This window comes from Balaenoptera acutorostrata, chromosome 13 (genome assembly GCF_949987535.1).
Source record: "Balaenoptera acutorostrata chromosome 13, mBalAcu1.1, whole genome shotgun sequence".
Lineage (NCBI taxonomy): Eukaryota > Metazoa > Chordata > Mammalia > Artiodactyla > Balaenopteridae > Balaenoptera > Balaenoptera acutorostrata.
In genome coordinates, this window is record NC_080076.1 from 62998583 (window position 1) to 63019502 (window position 20920).

The 20920-nt window shown below is 44.7% G+C and overlaps 1 protein-coding gene across 1 annotated transcript in view; it reads left to right on the forward strand.

Annotated features, from left to right (window-relative positions):
* The window catches only part of RAB31 (RAB31, member RAS oncogene family), a 110838-nt gene that overhangs the window by 79911 nt on the left and 10007 nt on the right, over positions 1-20920 (forward strand). Inside the window, exon 6 of the mRNA XM_057527071.1 lies at positions 13576-13685. Within this exon, the coding sequence (XP_057383054.1) occupies positions 13576-13685 (110 nt within the window). The remainder of the gene's footprint in view (positions 1-13575; positions 13686-20920) is intronic.

The following is a 20920-nucleotide window of genomic DNA, read 5'->3' on the forward strand; positions in this document are numbered from 1 at the left end:
AACATTTTTCAGTGAAATGGTAACTGTCATATCCCAGAAGTCTGGCAGAATATAAAATGCTTGGTTATTGCTGGTATGGTATTTTAGAAATATCGTATACATGCTAGAACACACCAGAAACACCAGAAGTTTTCTGTTGTTTAGAGCTCATGAGGCCGCTATTCTTTTATCACTTATAAAATGGTGCCTGATAAATGTATATTTTATTATGTCCTACGTATAGTCATCTTAATACAGATTTCCAAACTCTGGACTTCATAGTGTCAGATTATGAATTGGATAGACTGCAGAAATATCAAACTCAATATTTTACAGTCTACCTTCTAAAAGAGTTGTTTTCAAGCTATAGAAAGCATAAGAAGCTGTCGTGAAGTTGCTAAAATGCCTATTTCTGGGATGTGCCCACTAAACATTCTGCTTCAGTAGGTCTGGGGCACAGGGGTATTCATTTCTAACAAGCCCTGAATAATCATGGGCTAGGAGGTCTGTAGAACACACCTGAGACTGATGCTCTACAAGATGCATTAGGCGTCCTCTGAAGACGTCTAGAGAAGCTTAGTGATGGTTGTTAATGTGACAGAGAGAAGTGCGGGAAGCTTGGATGTATGTCATTTTGTCTCTTTGTTTTTAGCATCAAAGTGTCTTGTTTTTTGACATATGTGTTTAATTTTCTGGGAAAATGAGGACTTTTGTGCACCTGCTCCAAGACACCTGAAAACTTCTTAGGAGACATGGCTGCTGTGCAGTTACCCACGAACTCTGGAATCACATGGTTACCCTGCCAGCAGTGTTTGAGCCCCCCTCTGTCTCCACATGCTAGCACTGCAGATAGTAAACGTTTTCATCTTGGCCAGTCTGATGCATGAATGATGCGATCCGCATCTTCATGTGAATTTCTTTAATTGCAAGCAGGATTAGGAAAACCAAGATTATCTACTGAAGAACTGTTCTTTACCTATATACAAGAACTATTCTTGGGTTTCCCTGGTGGCACAGTGGTTAAGAATCCGCCTGTCAATGCAGGGGACACGGGTTAGAGCTCTGGTCCAGGAAGATCCCACATGCCGCGGAGCAACTAAGCCCGTGCGCCACAACTGCTGAGCCTGCGCTCTAGAGCCCGTGAGCCACAACTACTGAGCCCGAGTGCCACAACTACTGAAGCCCATGCGCCTAGAGCCCGTGCTCCACAACAAGAGAAGCCACCCAATGAGAAGCCCGCGCACCGCAACGAAGAGTAGGCCCCGCTCGCCGCAACTAGAGAAAGCCCGCGTGCAACAACAAAGACCCAACACAGCCAAAAAAAAAAAAAAAAAAAAAGAACTATTCTTTACCTATATCAATTAGAAAATCAAGTAGAAGTTAAAACCCTCTTTATAAGTAACAATGTAAATGAGTAATAGACTTTTTTGGTGTGTGTGTCATTTTAAAAATTTGAACTATTGTAATTCCTAGGAATGAATTTAGCAAGAATTGAGCAAGACCTATATAGATAAATGTTACAGTTCTAGGATAGGACAAAAAAGGTACTTTTTCCTTGGATAGGAAAACTGAGTAGTATTGTAGAAATGTCAGTTTGCTCTAAATTAATGAAGACTTTTGTGCACCTGCATCATGAATTCACTGAGCTTCCAGGCAAATTACCTCAGATAATTAAAAGTTACATTTTTAAAAGGTTTTTACAAAATGATCTTAAAATTCACCTAGAAAAACAAACAGGCAAAAATTGTATTGGAAGGACTAATCTCATCACATATTGAAATATATTTTAGTGATTTAGTGATAATACAGCATTGTCAGAGAACTAGACAGAAAATCAATGAACAGACTACAGAATCAAGACATAGGGTGAAATACATAGGGATATTTAGTATATGATAAAGATGATATTTAAATAAGTCCAAAAAAGGGGATAGTTCAATACATGGTTTTGGGATAATTAGGGAAAAAAATGAGAGAAAATAAATTCAAAGTGGATCAAGGATTTAACAGTAAAGTAACAAAACCATAAAAGTTAGAGAAAGCAGTGGAATCTTTAAAATAATCTTGGAATTGGAATGAACTGTTTAATCATGATACAAAACTCAGAAGTCATAGAAGAAAGTGATCAATAAGTCTGACTACATGAAAACTCCTGTGTGGCAAAAATGCCACAACAACGTCTAAATACAAATGCTAAGCTGAAAAAAAATGTGGAAAATATATTACAAAAGGCTAGGTTCCTTGGTATGCAAAGAGCGCTTACAAATACATTTTTAAAAATCCAAACAATCCAAACCAAAGTGTGCAGAGAACACGGGTAAGAATATTACAGAACAAGAAATATCCGTGGCTTATGAAAAGTTGTGCACCAACTTTGAATAAAAGTTACTCAGAATTAATGTCAGATTTTTCTCATGGAGTAAGGACTTTAAACTATGATGTAATTTTACTCTTGGGGTGATTTATGGTGGTTAGTGTATTTAATGATGTACCCTGTGTCCCCCGTTCTTCTGTGGAACAGTGATGACTGCCCTGGGAGCCTTCGTGGGCTGTAAAATGAGGAGCGTGAGTCAAATAAATGTACTCAGGCTCTGAGGCAATTTGAGCCTCCTACTTACTTGTTTCCTCCACTTGCTTCATTTCCTCTGTTTTTGGCATTCTCTAAGAAAGTGGTGCCATCTTTGTAAAGATGTATTAAGTAAGCACCTTCTATGTGCCGGGTATAGTTTTGAGCAATTTATAATACCAACTTACGTTACATTTATATTTTTTATATAAATTAATTTATTTATTTTTGGCTGCGTTGGGTCTTCATTGCTGCACATAGGCTTTCCCTAGTTGTGGGGAGCGGGGTCTACTCTTCATTGTGGTGCACAGGCTTTTCATTGGAGTGGCTTCTCTTGTTGCAGAGTATAGGCTCTAGGTGCACGGGCTCAGTAGTTGTGGTGCATGGGCTTAGTAGTTGTGGCTCGTGGGCTCTAGAGCACAGGCTCAGTAGTTTTGGCACAGGTGCTTAGTTGCTCCGCGGCATGTGGGATCTTCCTGGACCAGGGATCCAACCCGTGTCCCCTGCACTGGCAGGCAGATTCTTAACCACTTTGCCACCAGGGAAGTCCCTACGTTACATTTAAAATGGTAAAGTGGAGGCCCTGAACCAAGATGGCGGAGTAGAAGGACGTGCTCTCACTCCCTCTTGCAAGAACACCAGAATCACAACTAACTGCTGAACAGTCATCGACAGGAAGACACTGAAACTCACCAAAAAAGATACCCCACATCCAAAGACAAAGGAGAAGCCACAGTGAGATGGTAGGAGGGGTGCAATCACAATAAAATCAAATCCCATAACTGCTGGGTGGGTGACTCACAAACTGGAGAACACTTATACCACAGAAGTCCACCCACTGTAGTGAAGGTTCTCAGCCCCACATCAGGCTTCTGAACCTGGGGGTCCGGCAACGGGAGGAGGAATTCCTAGAGAATCAGACTTTGAAGGCTAGCGGGATTTGACTGCAGGACTCTGACAGGACTGGGGGAAACAGAGATTCCACTCTTGGAGGGCACACACAAAGTAGTGTGCGCATCGCGAGTCCCATACAGGATAAACCCAAGGAGAAACACACCAAGACACATAGTAATCAAATTGGCAAAAATTAAAGACAAAGAAAAATTACTGAAAGCAGCAAGGGAAAAACGACAAATAACATACAAGGGAACTCCCATAAGGTTAACAGCTGATTTCTCAGCAGAAACTCTGCAAGCCAGAAGGGAGTGGCATGATATACTTAAAGTGATGAAAGGGAAGAACCTACAACCAAGAATACCCTACCTGGCAAGGATCTCAGATTCGATGGAGAAATCAAAAGCTTTACAGACAAGCAAAAGCTAAGAGAATTCAGCACCACCAAACCAGCTCTACAACAAATGCTAAAGGAACTTCTCTAAGTGGGAAACACAAGAGAAGAAAAGGACCTACAAAAACAAACCCAAAACAATTAAGAAAATGGTCACAGGAACATACATATCGATAATTACCTTAAATGTGAATGGATTAAATGCTCCAACCAAAAGACACAGGCTTGCTGAATGGATACAAACACAAGACCCATATATATGCTGTCTACAAGAGACCCACTTCAGACCTAGGGACACATACAGACTGTAAGTGAGGGGATGGAAAAAGATATTCCATGCAAATGGAAATCAAAAGAAAGCTAGAGTAGCAGTACTCATATCAGATAACACACACTTTAAAATAAAGAATGTTACAAGAGACAAGGAAGGACATTACATAATGATCAAGGGGTCAATCCAAGAAGAAGATATAACAATTACAAATATATATTCACCCAACATAGGAGCACCTCAATACATAAGGCAACTGCTAACAGCTATAAAAGAGGAAATCGACAGTAACACAATAATAGTGGGGGACTTTAATACCTCACTTACACCAATGGACAGATCATCCAAAATGAAAATAAATAAGGAAACAGAAGCTTTAAATGACACAATAGACCAGATAGATTTAATTGATATTTATAGGACATTCCATCCAAAAACAGCAGATTACACTTTCTTCTCAAGTGCACATGGAACATTCTCCAGGATAGATCACATCTTGGGTCACAAGTCAAGCCTCAGTAAATTGAAGAAAATTGAAATCATATGAAGCATCTTTTCTGACCACAATGCTATGAGATTGGAAATGAATTACAGGGAAAAAAACGTAAAAATCACAAACACATGGAAGCTAAACAATACGTTACTGAATAACCAAGAGATCACTGAAGAAATCAAAGAGGAAATCAAAAAATACCTAGAGACAAATGGCAATGAAAACATGACGATCCAAAACCTATGGGATGCAGCAAAAGCAGTTCTAAGAGGGAAGTTTATAGCTATATAAGCCTACCTCAAGAAACAAGAAAAATCTCAAATAAACAATCTAACCTTACACCTAAAGGAACTAGAGAAATAAGAACAAGCAAAGCCCAAAGTTAGCAGAAGGAAAGAAATCATAAAGATCAGAGCAGAAATAAATGAAATAGAAACAAAGAAAACAATAGCAAAGATCAATAAAACTAAAAGCTGGTTCTTTGAGAAGATAAACAAGATTGATAAACCATTAGCCAGACTCATCAAGAAAAAGAGGAAGAGGACTCAAATCAATAACATTACAAATGAAAAAGGAGAAGTTACAACAGACACTGCAGAAATGCAAAGCATCCTAAGAGACTACTACAAGCAACTCTATGCCAATAAAATGGACAACCTGGAAGAAATGGACAAATTCTTAGAAAGGTATAACCTTCCAAGACTGAACCAGGAAGAAATAGAAAATATGAACAGACCAATCACAAGCAATGAAATTGAGACTGTGATTAAAAATCTTCCAACAGACAAAAGTCCAGGACCAGATGGCTTCACAGCTGAATTCTATCAAACATTTAGAGAAGAGCTAACACCCATCCTTCTCAAACTCTTTCAAAAAATTGCAGAGGAAGGAACACTCCCAAACTCATTCTATGAGGCCACCATCACCCTGATACCAAAACCAGGCAAAGATACTACAAAAAAAGAAAATTACAGACCAGTATCACTGATGAATATAGATACAAAAATCCTCAACAAAATACTAGCAAACTGAATCCAACAACACATTAAAAGGATCATACACCATGATCAAGTGGGATTTATCCCAGGGATACAGGGATTCTTCAATATACGCAAATCAATCAATGTGATACACCATCTTAACAAATTGAAGAATAAAAACCATATGATCATCTCAATAGATGCAGAAAAAGCTTTTGACAAAATTCAACACCCATTTATGATAAAAACTCTCCAGAAAGTGGGCATAGAGGGAACCTACCTCAACATAATAAAGGCCATATATGACAAACCCACAGCAAACATCATTTTCAATGGTGAAAAACTGAAAGCATTTCCTGTAAGATCAGGAACGAGATAAGGATGTCCAGTCTCACCACTATTATTCAACATAGTTTTGGAAGTCCTAGCCACGGCAATCAGAGAAGAAAAAGAAATAAAAGGAATACAAATTGGAAAAGAAGAAGTAAAACTGTCACTGTTTGCAGATGACATGATACTATACATAGAGAATCCTAAAGATGCCACCAGAAAACTACTAGAGCTAATCAATGAATTTGGTAAAGTTGCAGGATACAAAATTAATGCACAGAAATCTCTTGCATTCCTATACACTAAAAACGAAAGACCAGAAAGAGAAATTAAGGAAACAATCCCATTCACCATTGCAACAAAAAGAATAAAATACCTAGGAATAAACCTACCTAGGGAGACAAAAGACCTGTATGCAGAAAACTATAAGACACTGATGAAAGAAATTAAAGATGATACCAACAGATGGAGAGATATACCATTTTCTTGGATTGGAAGAATCAATATTGTGAAAATGACTATACTACCCAAAAGCAATCTACAGATTCAATGCAATCCCTATCAAATTACCAATGGCATTTTTTATAGTACTAGAACAAAAAATCTTAAAATTTGTACAGAGACACAAAAGACCCCGAATAGTCAAAGCAGTCTTGAGAGAAAAAAGTGGAGCTGGAGGAATCAGACTCTCTGACTTCAGACTATACTACAAAGCTACAGTAATCAAGACAATATGGTACTGGCACAAAAACAGAAATACAGATCAATGGAACAAGATAGAAAGCCCAGAGATAAACCCACGCATATGGTCAACTAATCTATGACAAAGGAGGCAAGGATATGCAATGGAGAAAAGACAGCCTCTTCAATAAGTGGTGCTGGGAAAACTGGACTGCTGCATGTAAAAGAATGAAATTAGAACACTCCCTAACACCATAAACAAAAATAAACTCAAAATGGATTAGAGACCTAAATGTAAGACCGGACACTATAAAACTCTTAGAGGAAAACATAGGAAGGACACTCTTTGACGTAAATCACAGCAAGATCTCTTTTGACCCACCTCCTAGAGTAATGGAAATAAAAACAAAAATAAACAAATGGGACCTAATGAAACTTCAAAGCTTTTGCACAGCAAAGGAAACCATAAACAAGACGAAAAGACAGCCCTCAGAATGGGAGAAAATATTTACAAACGAATCAACGGACAAAGGATTAATCTCCAAAATATATAAGCAGCTCATGCAGCTCAATATTTAAAAAAAACCCAATCCAAAAATGGGCAGCAGACCTAAATAGACATTTCTCCAAGGAAGACATACAGATGGCCGAGAAGCACATGAAAAGCTGCTCAACATCACTAATTATTAGAGAAATGCAAATCAAAACTACAATGAGGTATCATCTCACTCCAGTTAGAATGGGCATCATCAGAAAATCTACAAACAACAAATGCTGGAGAGGGTGTGGAAAAAAGGGAACCCTCTTGCACTGTTGGTGGGAATGTAAATTGATACAGCCACTATGGAGAACAGTATAGCGCTTCCTTAAAAAACTAAAAATAGAATTACCGTATGATCTAGCAATCCCACTACTGGGCATATACCCAGAGAAAACCATAATTCAAAAAGACACATGCACCCCAATGTTCATTGCAGCACTATTTACAATAGCCAGGTCATGGAAGCAACCTAAATGCCCATCAACAGACGAATGGATAAAGAAGTTGTGGTACATATATACAATGGAATATTACTCAGCCATAAAAAGGAACGAAATTGGGTCATTTGTTGAGACGTGGATGGATCTAGAGACTGTCATACAGAGTGAAGTAAGTCAGAAAGAGAAAAACAAATATCGTATATTAACGCATATATGTGGAACCTAGAAAATGGTACAGATGAACCAGTATGCAGGGCGGAAATAGACACACAGATGTAGAGAACAAACGTATGGACACCAACGGGGGAAAGCCACGGGGGTGTGGGGATGGTGGTGTGATGAATTGGGCGATTGGGATTGACGTGTATACACTGATGTGTATAAAACTGATGACTAATAACCTGCTTATAAAAAAATAAATAAAATTCAAAAATAAGTAAAATAAAATAAAATGGTAAAGCGTTCGCCCGTCTGGCAGCACAGGGGCTGAGACCCGAGCGAGGGAGACATGATGAGGCTGTGTACTGAAGGAGAAGAACATTTTACTTCTGTGAGCAGCACGTTGAGCTACCTTCCTCACATCGGGTACTGACTAGGCCACCTGTCATTCAGAGCTTCTGAATGAGAATTCACTGCCACAGTACTGCTCTTCTGCACGGGAGGCCCAGTGGAGGTCACCTGTCTCCGTTGAGTTTCAGGAGGGACACAGGAGGTGAACTTGCCAATGAACCCCTAGGTTCAGAGTGCTATTCTGCCCTGGCCTGCAGGTTGGATTCCCCTCCTGACAGGTGGGGCCCAGGAGCTCCTTCTTGGGATCCCTGACCTCCTCTCCCCCTGCCATCCGTGGAGGAGGCTCATGGGGAATTAAATAGCCCTGGGGTTGGAATGAGTCAGCTGCCGTGTTGCCGGGTTACACCCACCACCAACAAAACATGGACCCTCATTGGGCGGCACAGCCTGTTGAGAAATCCGGAGCCACAAGGATGCTGTTTCCTGCCCTCCTGCCCCACGGGGAGCCTCCCAGGGCTGTGGGCTCTGCCTGAGTCCCAGACACATACCGTCCACGCTGCGTGGACCCTGCTGAAATATAACACCTGATTACCATCCGAGCCTGGGGCTGGGAGGAGACACCACCTTTCCTGTGTTTTCAGCCCTAAGCCTCCCTCCTGGCCCTTTCAGAAGGCTGGGTGAGTCTTCGCCCCCCAGGACTTTTCCAGTTGTCCTTGTCAGCACTCCCCATCCTTCCTCTGAAGACCCCATGGTCCCTCTACCTCAGTCCTCCTCTCTGCTGAAGGCCACTTGGGGTGACTGTCACTCAGTCATTCAGCAGGTACTTACCGATCACCTCCTAGGTGCCTGGCACCGCTAGGATCCCGGCCCCTTAAAAACAAAACGTGGTCCTGATCGTAAGAGATCCACAGCCCTTTAGGGAGACAGAATCTCACCAGGATGATGGCAGCCCCCAGGCTGCTCTCGAGGAGGGGGTGCTGCGCTGAGCTCTCCAGGAGGCTACGTGTGGAAGGGGGCGGGGAGGGGTGGACCAGAGCAGGTGCAAGGCCCAGAAACAGACATGAGCACAGCGAGGTCCCAGAGCGGCTGTCCCTTCGGGCATGAACGGGGAGGACTAAGGCAGGAAGCCTCGTCCTGCTAAGGCGCTACGTTTCATTGGTTGGAAGACATGGAAGAATTCTGTTCACGGGAATACTTGATAGATGTGTAGTTTTGAAAGATCCCCACAGTGGGCCTGGGGGTGATAGATTGCAGGAGGCTGGAGGACCAGGTAGAGGCAACAGCAGAAACCTGAGTGATGGGGACCAGGGCCTGATCACTTCGGGGTGAGAGGGGAGGCCTTGTAGGCACCTCCAGGGCTTCTGGCCTGAGAAACAGCAGGTTTACAGGGAGAGCGGCTGGTTTGTGGCTGAAAGGCGGTGAGTATAAATAGAGAAGTGATGTTTTCCAAGCCCATTTGCTCTTCACACGGCTATGGCCCTCGTGAGGCTGTAACCGCATGCCCAACAGCAGGCCGGTCTGCTGGAGGCAGCCGCCCATCCCAGATGCTGACCCGTGATGCTTTCACCACCACCCCCGCCCCGCTGTCACCCAGCTCTGCACGCTCATCCTGACTCCGTTTCTTCTTGTGGTCCCTGGCAGTTGGTGTTTTTCTCCGTGGTCTCCAGGGTGACTTCTGGGAGTCCTGACTTTGTGTATGTAGCTTCATCTTGAAAGTCTGAAAATACTCTTTCCCATCAAAATTGACTAGCTGTGTGTTTATACCTTGGCTTGGGTGGACTCGTTTCAATTTACCTGTTTAAGGCCTATCACAGCGCCCAGCCTATGGCAGACATTCGGTACATGTTTGTTCAAAGAAATGAAGGCAAGTCATGGATGCCGTGTCTCCTGTGATGGAGATTACGGAAGACCAGTTGATGCTGGCACCTTCCAGTCTCCCCGGGCTGTGTGTGGCCTCCCCCGAGACACAGCTGGGGGGTTCCAAGGTCACCGGATGGTCACACACCTGCCAGGGGCCCCGAGGAAGCACCCATTCACCTCCGCAGGGTTCTCCTTTCAGATTGTAGCTGTACGATTTGTTCCAGCGACAACTCTTGGACACCAACCAGCTGTCCCGCAGCTCAGCACATTTCTGATGCTGACTGACCCATGGTTAACTCCAACCCCACGGGTCATGAACTCGGTCCCACGAGACTGCCCGCCCCTTCAGACACCAGCGCAGGTCTTGGTTATCCCCAAGTCACCCACGCTTCTGCCCAGCAGACGACGCATTTTGGGGGTCCGTGACCGGCCCGCCCAGGTTCAATCATTCACTAGAACAGACTCACAGAACTCAAGACAGCACTAGACTTGTGATTCATTTTTATAATGGATACAACTCAAGACCAGGCACATGGAAGAGACACATAAGACAAGGTTTGGGGGGTAGGGAGGGGCTGTTGCGTGCAGCTCGAACGCCCTCTCCGGGCACCCCACCCTCCCAGCACCTCCGTGTGTTCACCAACCCACAGCTCCCCAAGCCTTGTGTTCAAGGCTTTTTATTGAGGTGTCATTACTTGGTCGTGACTGAGTAAATCTCCGGCCCCCCCCCGCCCAGGGTTGCGAGTGGGGCTGAAAGTTCCCCCTCCTCTACTCAGCTGGGCCACCAGCTCCTGTCCTGCAGCCCCATCAGAAACTCAGGTGTGGTCTCCTGGGGGCTCTTCGTGAATAACAAAGACGCACCGACCACTCGGGAAACTCCATGGGCTTCAGGAGCTCTGCGCCAAGAACCAGGGACAAAGACGTATTTCGTGTGATATCACAGTGGTGAGACACACTTTCGCAGACCCAGGAGTGGGTGGTCCTTCTAATCTCTGTTCATCTAAGAGGAGCGGGACTTGCCTGGCCTCCAGACTCCTGGCGGGAGAACCTGTTCTACAGGACGGGCTGCACCCGGCCCTGCCTCCGCCCCGCCTCCAGCGTGCTGCAGTTTGGGGTTATTTCTTTGTCCGTAAAGATTGAAGGAACAGCTTCTGGAATGTGGGTGCCTGTTTGCTGGTTGTGACAGGAGCAAAGGGGGCAGAGCCGGAGGGCCCTGCGTTGGCCCCTGTCTCTGCCCCGAGTCACTGTGTCACCTTGGCAAGTCATTTGTTTAACGAGACCCGTTTTGAAACCTGGGGGAGAGCTGAGGACACGCTTCTCTCTGCATTTCAGGGCCCAGCGTTGTTGGCTCTGAGAGAATTAACCCTTCTCGGAGGTTTACTGCGGTCCTCAGGATGGATAGGTTGTATTGCATTGCAAGTGACTTTGTTCTCACCGTAACCCTGGCAGAAACTATTCTGCTCCTCTTCGTCCAGCGAGGGGGCTGATGAGAGGGGAGTTAAGAACGCAGGGGAGGAGTCGCTGCAGCTTGCTTGGTTGCCAGATGGGCCCCCACCCCAGGGAGAGATGAGCAGACATAGCCCGTCTTATCTGCGCCACCTTTGCGCAGAGAGGAGCCCCACCCTTCAATTTGTGGTTTGATAAAGACTGCCAGGAAGACAGAAAAAATAGGGTGACTTGCCAGACTGAACCTAGACAAGCCCTCTTCTGAAATATTTCAACTGTAAAATTCACCACCACCAAAAAACTGAAGACCTATTTTTAATAACTGAGAGGCCCGGGGCTTGTCTGTTAGAAAACAAGAAAGAGGGTAGATCCAGGAGGGTCATTTTGCCCGGTGCATCTTTGGTGAGAATGATAACGCAAGTGCAGATTCCAGCTGACACGGCTCAGGAGGCCTCTTTTCTCCTGGGACCACCGTCTTGAAGGTGGCAGTGGGACCCTTTCCCAGGAAGTGCCTGAAAAGTCCTCCTCTCATATGATTTGGGGTCTGGAGAGAATTTAAATGCCAGGTAGAAGTTGCCCAGTAACTTTCTTTTTTAATATACATTTATTTATTTAATTTATTTTATTTCTGGCTACACTGGGTCTTCGTTGCTGCGCGGGGGCTACTCTTCGTTGCGGTGCGCGGGCTTCTCATTGCGGTGGCTTCTCTTGTTGCGGAGCATGGGCTCTAGGCACGTGGGCTCAGTAGTTGTGGCGCACGGGCTTAGTCGCTCCGCAGCATATGGGATCTTACTGGACCAGGGCTCGAACCCATGTGCCCTGCATTGGCAGGAGGATTCTTAACCACTGCGCCACCAGGGAAGCCCTTCCCAGTAACTTTATGCATCAGTTGAAACCATCGATGAGGCCTATAGAAGAACTGCCCTCCCAGTTTTGATTTTCCCCTGCCCTCTGCCCTTTCCCTGTAGCATCCCCCTAGCCCAGCCCTGCACTCTCTTGCCTGCAGCACTGGAGGAGCTGGCAAACTCTCCCCTGCCTCCCCCTCTAGTCCCTTTCGTGCCCCTGTTTCCCTAGGATGTGGAGCTGACCCTGTCGCCGGCCCTCCGTGACCACTAGGTGCCCACCTGCCCGTCCACGATTCCTGCTGGACCCTTTCAGCCCCATCACTGACTTTCTCTGCACTCAGACCCCACGTCCTTCATTGTCAACCCTCCATTGTACCCAAGGCAGTGCTGGGTGCAGAGTTGACTTTCCATGGCACCTGGGCTGGGGGACTGAGGGCGCTCCCCACCTGGGGGGCCTTCGTCAGGCTGCTGTATCACAGGCCCTGGTCCATGTGCTCACTGCCGCTTGTGGCCACACTTCAGTGACTTCCTCCAAGGCACCTGCCTGGGTTCCGTTGATCAAATGCATGGCTCTCTACCCCGCTACTCCTGAGCACTTCGCTATCCACACAGATATGACAGTGTTGTGCCTTAGCGTGTCCGTGGGGGGGTGTGTCTTCACTCTCAAGTGTAGATTCCAGAAGGCAGGGACTAGGGTTTTCTCTACACCTGAAAGAAAGGCTGGCATACAACAGCACTCACTAAATATTGGTTGAATACATCAATAAACTTCTGGAGAATAGGAACTGTGTCTTTTTAAATGTTTGGATCCACCACAGTATCTTCACATGAGAAGTACATCAATAAATGTCTTTTTTAGATTATTCATCTAAATGTGCCATTGGAGCTGTGAACATGCTCACTGCCAAACTTCCAGATCATGTCACATATTTTCTCTGATTTATAAAAGGCAATATATGGAAATCCTTAGAAAAGCATGTATGCATGCATTTGCACATACACAAATTTTTTAAAATATTGAGTCATTATTATGGGAAAAATTTTTGGAATCAACCCTAACTCTGAAAGCTGGCCTTACTCCTAAAGCCTTTTCCTACTGTTCTGGAGTTCTTTCCTTCGGTGGGACCGGGGACAGTAGTTTATCTCCATGGATGCCAGAGACCAGGTTTTAAACTTGAAAAAGCCTCACCCATCCTAGGTTTTCAATACTTGCTGAGCAACCGAGTTATTATTCTGCAGGACCACAAGGGTGCTGTTTGCACGTGAGCTTTTTCTTTGCTCCGTCGGGTTATTTATCCTGTACAAACGAGCATTCATCTGTGTCTGGGTTTGCCCTCTTTTCCAGGGAGGTGCCCTTGAAGGATGCTAAGGAGTACGCAGAGGCCATTGGTGCTGTTGTGGTTGAGACCAGTGCAAAGAATGCAATTAATATCGAAGAGCTCTTTCAAGGAATCAGTAAGTACCTGATTTGTGTTTTCAGCATAGCTTGCAATTTTTTAAAAAAATTAATTAATTTATTTATTTCTATTTTTGGCTGTGTTGGGTCTTCGTTTCTGTGCGAGGGCTTTCTCTAGTTGCGGCAAGCGGGGGCCACTCTTCATCGCGGTGCGCGGGCCTCTCACTATCGCAGCCTCTCTTGTTGTGGAGCACAGGCTCCAGACGCGCAGGCTCAGTAGTTGTGGCGCACGGGCCTAGTTGCTCCGCGGCATGTGGGATCCTCCCAGACCAGGGCTCGAACCTGTGTCCCCTGCACTGGCAGGCAGATTCTCAACCACTGCGCCTCCAGGGAAGCCCCGATAGCTTGCATTTTTATGCTCTGGGAGTCAGAGGATAAAAACCAGGGAGCTCCAGAGGAGAGCATTTCCTCTGTGTGAATTTGTCCGATGCCACAGATGCTAAACCCTGCAGTTCTGCCCTGGTTACTGCGGACCCACACTGTGCATCCTCATTCTCCATCTCCACGAGTCCGTGCTTTCACCTGCCGAGTCTGGGTTTCGTGAATCAAAATGAAGTAGTCCTGTTGAAAAATAAAATTTATTTTGATCAAAGAATTATGTATTTTATAGCATTTTATGTTAGTATGTCCAGGGGAGGAGAAAGAAAATAAGAGAGTGATAAAGGTATAGAAAACCAAAATCACCCGTGAAACTGAATGACTCTGGGCAAACAAAACAAGAGAAGCTTTTAGTCATTTCTTTTGCCTCGTGATCGTCGGCAAGAAGTGGTGTCTCCATCCCATGTGACCTGAAGTTGGGAAGTGGGTGGAGAGTTGGTGTGGAAAACTTTTCCTCATTTCTGATGAGTTTTTTTTTTTAATTGAAGTATAGTTGATTTACAATGTCATGTTAGTTTCAGGTATACAGCAAAGTCATTCAGTTATACGTGTGTGTGTGTATATATATATACTTTTTTTCAGATTCTTTTCTCTTACAGGTTATTACAAGATATTGAGCACAGTTCCCTGTGCTATACAGTAGGTCCTTATTGGTTATCTATTTTATATATACTAGTGTGTATATGTCAATCCCAAACTCCTAATTTACCCCTCCCTGTTCCCCTTCGGTGACCATAAGTTTGTTTTCTATGTCTGTCAGCTGTTTCTGTTTTGTAAATAAATTCATTTGTTTTTTTTTTTTTACACTCCACATGTAAGAAGTGATGTCATATGGTATTTGTCGTTCTCTGCCTGGCTTACTTCACTCAGCATGATCGTCTCCGGGTCCATCTGATCAGTTACTGATGGAAGCTGATGGCTCTTGTCTTTGTCCCCAGTCCTGGGTCGTGTTTGCTTCCCTATCTTTATGTTGGTCTCACGAATAACCTTTATCTGCGGCTGTTCCCCAGATGACGTCCAGCTTGAACCTTCACAGCTTCCTTGGTAACAGCTTTCCATCCTGGGTACCCCCAGAGTGCGACCTGCCGGTGGCTGTCTCGGGAAACTGTGTCCTGAGATGCCCTCGGAGCGTGTGCCTAGCCAGGTGCAGGGACCCAAAGTCCTGGGGTGCCTGTCTCAGGAAAGGCCGAACCCCAGAGCAGTTGGCAGTTGTTCTCAAGAATCTGGGCTGCAGGCAATTCCAGAAGGGAATTGCAGAAGGGAAACTGATGTTTTGGTCTCCGTGCGGCCTGCAGTCCCTGTTGGCGAACCTCTCAGAGGCAGAGGGGCTGTGCTTCCCAGGACAGATTTGATTTCCTTTCCGCTGGTTTTGGTTTGTTACTTCAGACTCTGAGAAGCCACAGCAGGGAATATTTTGCTTGTTTCTCTTGGCTTGAAGGAGACTTCACCGCACATGAGGAACTCTGACCTGGGTTACTTACAGGGCCCAGGAACATGCGAAAGAAGCAGTGGAGCTCTCTGCAGCCCTGGACCCACTTGTTCGCTGGGGTCCACATCCACTTCCCTTCCTTCCTCCTTCAGAAGGATTTGTATTCCTGCTGTGGTTTCACCCTCAAAACAATAGTGTTCTCTGAGCTCTCGGGCCTCGGAGATCGGACGCTCGTGCGCCAGGGCTGTAGGTTTACGTTGGACACCCCACATCCTCAGACTCCGGCTCCTTCCCAAAATTGAGCCGTGGGTGCAGGGCTGCGCTGTGTGAGTCTGGGTGACGTCTAAGAGGGTTTGGCTTGAGCTCATTCCACTAACCTCATATTTCTTCAAACTCTGTCTTTTCTGGGGACGTTCAGCTTTTCTGGTACGTCAGCCTAGTTGTACAGCTAGTAAACATTTTGTTTTTATGAATGTATTAGTGGTTTTAATTAACGCAGCAGGAGAGCTCCTGACAACTGTGACATTCACACCCGCCCCTGTGCAGCTCCTGGTATTTTCCAGAACCCTCTCCCCAGCATCCGCGCAGCTCTGTGTACCTGAAATTCACCTTGGGATTTCTGCATGAGCTAGGGGACCTTCTGAGGTTTCTGCAAAGTCATGCTTTCAATATAAAATGACATAAGGACTTCAAGGAAGAAAGCAAGCCTAAGCCCAAGCATTAGTCTCTCAACTCAAAAGCTATTCCTTTGCTCTGTTCAGCCAGTATAAATCCCTTCATGCATATGAGGTCTTTATGGATCAAAGTGATGGGGACTTTGCATAAGGAATTCCTGAGAGCCTGGTGGTCTGCTTCATTTAATAAAAAAAAAAAGCGTTTTGCTTATAGCACTGGGTAATGGCTTCAAATCATTAATTCGTAGAGAAGCCATTGAATTCTTGTATCTCCTTATCTTCCACGTCAAATAAACAGTTGTTTGTTTCTGTTTCATTAGACTTTGGTTAGAGTTACCTTAGCAAAGAAGCCTGTGGATACCCAGACGGTGGCGAGATCTCCATCCATATTTATAATGTGGACCCTGGTGCCTCCCTGGCCTCTATTCCTTCAGGTGCATGTCTCCAGAGTGGGGTGTTGTTACCCACTTACAGGTTAACTTAAAACACAGTACCAAAAAAAAAAACAAAGAAAAAAAACCAGAGTACCGAGTGCACCTAGATACATTACAGCAGACACCTCGTTTATTTTCCTGCCCCCTGTTCCAACTTGTATTACATGTGCTCCTCCCTGAACTCAAAATAGGGCAAGATATTGCTGACACCTGTGCCCCCCAGAGCAGGGTTGCAGAGGCAACATGCCCGGGAGAGAGCAGTCACAGAAGACCATGCAGGAGGAGTGAGGAGAAAAGCCGTTAGAGGTGTGCTTAAGCAAAATTGATTCATACGGACTCAGAGCAAGAGACCAGTGTTTCCCTTTTACGTTCCCAGAAGGCCCGTAAGCCAGAAATGAGACAACTGTGTTTTGGGAACGTAAGTTAATATATTTCGTAACTGGAAATTGTCAGCAAAATACTGTTTTCAGACTGAAGCTGCCCTGTGAAGTGTTTGGTGCTGCCCTTTGGGGTGGTCTGTGCACACTCCGTTCTCGGCTGGCCTCCTCCTGGTGCCCTTTTCCACCGCGCACTTTTGGACCCGCTTTACCCAACAGTGTGTGGCTAATGTTCTTTCGTGCATCTCCATTCAGGGCTGTTCTTTTTTTTCGGCCGCACCACGTGGCATGTGGGATCTTAGTTCCCCAACCAGGGATCAAGCCCACACCCCCTGCATTGGAAATGCAGAGTCTTAACCACTGGACCAACAGGGAAGTCCCATGGGGTTGTTCTTTTTTTTTTTTTCCCTGGGTTTTTATACCTTTAGTTTGAACACTAACATTTTCCTCTTTGAGTTAAAACATAGGAAGGATTCTTGGCCAAGAAAAGTATTGTCCATTGAGTTTTTAAATTGGTGTGTGCACAGAGAATACTCGATTGCTGTCCCAAACCTGTATGGTCTTCCCTATGAAACTACTCTGCCCGTCTCAGTCACCTTGAGAGGCAGGTGAGGAGCCCTGACGGCAGTAAAGTCTTCATCTTTGCTCCCTCCTTCGTACATTCGCTCTCTCCCGCCCCACCCTGCATGAGATGCTCCTCCCTTCCTCCCCACAGATGTTAATTCCCTGGAATCTCCTTCCTTCGTGAAGTCTCATGCATGGCTCTCACCTTTGACTTGAGGTTACTATGGTCTGCTCCATCACTTTGACACTTGGACATATTCTTTCTCTGAGTGATTCTCCAAGGGTTCCAGGTATGCGTCTCTTCTTCTGGTGAGCTGTAAGTCCTCTGGGAGCTGATCTCATTCTGGCACATTCCCCAGAAAGATGAGGCTAGGAAATAGGAGCGTGCCCAACTGAGGTTTTTGAATCTGGACCTTCCAGCTCATCTCATGCTGTTCCAGGAGATAATATTTCAGTGGATTCACTAGATCAAGTGAAATGTGTCACTTTTCTATGGGTACTTAAGTTGGCTAGCACCAGCCCATTGGACAGGCCTCCTATCTCTCTCTTCTTCTCTCTTTTGTGGGTCAGGGGCCATGCTGGACACCAGGGACAGCCTGGGGAACAAAACAGACTGATGGTCGAGTGGGGAGACGGGCTGTGGGTACAGTCAAGTGGGTGTGTAATTACACATCGTAGTCAAGGCTGAGAAGCAAAAGTACAAGGACCGTGGGGACAGTTACAGGTGGGGACTTTAGATTGGCTGGGGAATGTCTCCCCAGGGAGATGGTTTTAGGCTAGACCCGAAAAATGAGAAGAGGGCAGAGAGCTCAGGAAGAGCTGTCAGGCCAAGTGGACACGGTGTGTGAGTTCCTGAGGCAGGAAGTGATGGAGCCTTTAAGGAAGACAAAGGAGGTGGGTGGGCTGCAGGGTGGGAGCTCAGGGACCACACGGGGGGGTGGGGGGGAGAAGGGGGTGTTAGAGACTGAGCTAGATGCTTGCAGGCCTTGTAGTGGGAAGATCCGCCCTGGAGAATGTGTCTGGAGGAGGAGGATGCAGTTGTGGTCCTCTAGGAGAGAGGCCTGGATGAGGAGGAAAAACGTGGATGTGAATTTCAGAAGTCTTTTGGGAGTAGAACCAGGAAGACTGGGTAGTGGTCCGAATGGGGAACAAGGAACAGCATGGTCCTGAGATGCACCCCAGGCTGCCTTCCCTGGAAGGAGGAAGGTGAGCACAGGAGCAAGTCCTCTGAGGCTGGATTTGCTAGGAGCCTGGCAGACCGGATTCTGGAGCGTGGGGAACACAAGATTTGCTTTGTGGATTTCAGTTATTCAACTCAAATACCCAACCCTTTAAAAAGAATCTCTCCCTGAGGGCAAAAAGACTTGGGGCTGCAGGCTCAACAGAAACATGTCTGGATTGGGGCAGGACCTAGGCCAGACAGACAGCTGTGCTTCTGCTCAGTTAACTTGAATACTGACTAGAGAACACAGGCTTTGTCCTGAACATCACATCTGGAGATGAAACTAGGCTTTTGTTTGTTGTTAGTTTGAGAACAAGGTGAGAAATATTTGTTTTTTTTTTTAAAGTGAATGTAATTAGAGGTACAAGCGTATGAGTTTGGAAAAATTAGAATAAGGTGTTAACATGAAAGACAGGAAGTTAAGGCTTATGGGCAGTAATCGTGTCTTGTCTGCAGTCATTTGTTGCACAGAGTGTTAGCTATTTTAAGTCCACTGGATTTTGAAATTCTCTAGGTGGACACTTTTGGTTTGGAGCAGATTAAAGAAATTTTAAAACAAAACAAAACATTTGCACATTTTATAATAGTACAGCAAACTGTCAAATGAAGGTAAGTTTAGTCTTTGTGGGACAAGGAAAGGACAAGGACAAAGCCTGTCCACTTTCTTAACCCCTCAAAAGTTAATTTACCAAATGCAGTGATAGGAGACCTCTGCAAAAGAATGTAGTTTCAGAATGTGGGTAAGTTGGGTCTCAGAAGCCCTAAACATGCATATCTTTTATCCCAGTGATTCTAAAGAAGAAATTGACCAGGCGTGCAAAATGTAGTAATGATGTTTCACATAGAGCAAATTGTCATTCTGCGCCATTGTTGCAATTGCTTAAATATATATTAGCTCATTAATGCACCGTTTATCTTATGAAATAGGCACTATTATCATCCCTATTTTACATCTGAGGACGTTGAGGCGTGGCGAGGTTTGTGACTTGCCCCAGGTCACAGAGGGTCAGGATTAGAAGCCAGGCAGCAGGTCACAGAGGGTCAGGATTAGAAGCCAGGCAGCAGGGCTCCAGAACCCAGGCTCTCCACTGCGAGTCTGTATCACTTCTCATTGCAGATGGCAGTTTATGGTAACATTATTCATGATGGTGAAAAACAGGAAATGACTTAACTGTCCAAAACTTGGGAAATAATTTTTTAAAAATCATGGGACACCAGTATAAACTAGTGATTAAAAATGAGTTTGTAAATCTGTCTTTAGTGACATAAAAAGATAAATTGTTGAGTGTGAAACCAAAGTTATAGAGCAGTTTGTATAATATCCTGATTTTATAAAATATGAACCATATAGTATATAATAGTAAATATATTCTTCTGGGCAAAGATTGGGAAGATACACACACATTAAAATGTTAACAGTGGTTGTTTCATGGCGGTGAGATTGCAGGGAACTTAACAAAAGACTTTATTACAGAAAAATTTAAACATATACACCAGTAAACTGAATAACATAATGAACTGTCATGTACAGTCGTCACCTGGTGTCCTTGGAGGATTGCTTAGGACCCCAGTGAGGATGCTCAAGTCCCTTATATAAAAGGGTGTAGTATTTGTATATAACCAAGCACATCCTGCCATATACTTTAAATAATCTCTAATTACAAATAATACCTAAGACAATGTCAGTGCTATGCAAATAGTTGTAAATACAATGTAAATGCTATTCAAATAGTTGCCAATGTGGCAAATGCAACTTTTACTTTTTGGAACTTTCTGGAATTTTTTTTTCCTCGAATATTTTCAGTCTGCGGTAAGTTGAATCTGCGGATACAGAACCTGCGGATATAGAGGGCAGACTGTACTCATAACCAAGCTGGTTTCATCCCTACCCCCCACTCCCCCCGACCCCCCGCCTGTATTATTTCGAAGGGAATTCCAGACGTCATTTCATCTGTAAATATTTTCAGCATGTAACTTTTTTTTATATAAAACAATGACATGCTCACATTAATAATCATAATGCTATAATCATATTAATATCATCAAACAGCCAGTGTTCAGATTTTCAATAGTTCATAATTATCATAAATGGTTTCTTTGTTTGCATTTTATAGTTTGTTTGGATCAGGATGCAAGTAAGCCCCACACACAGTGGA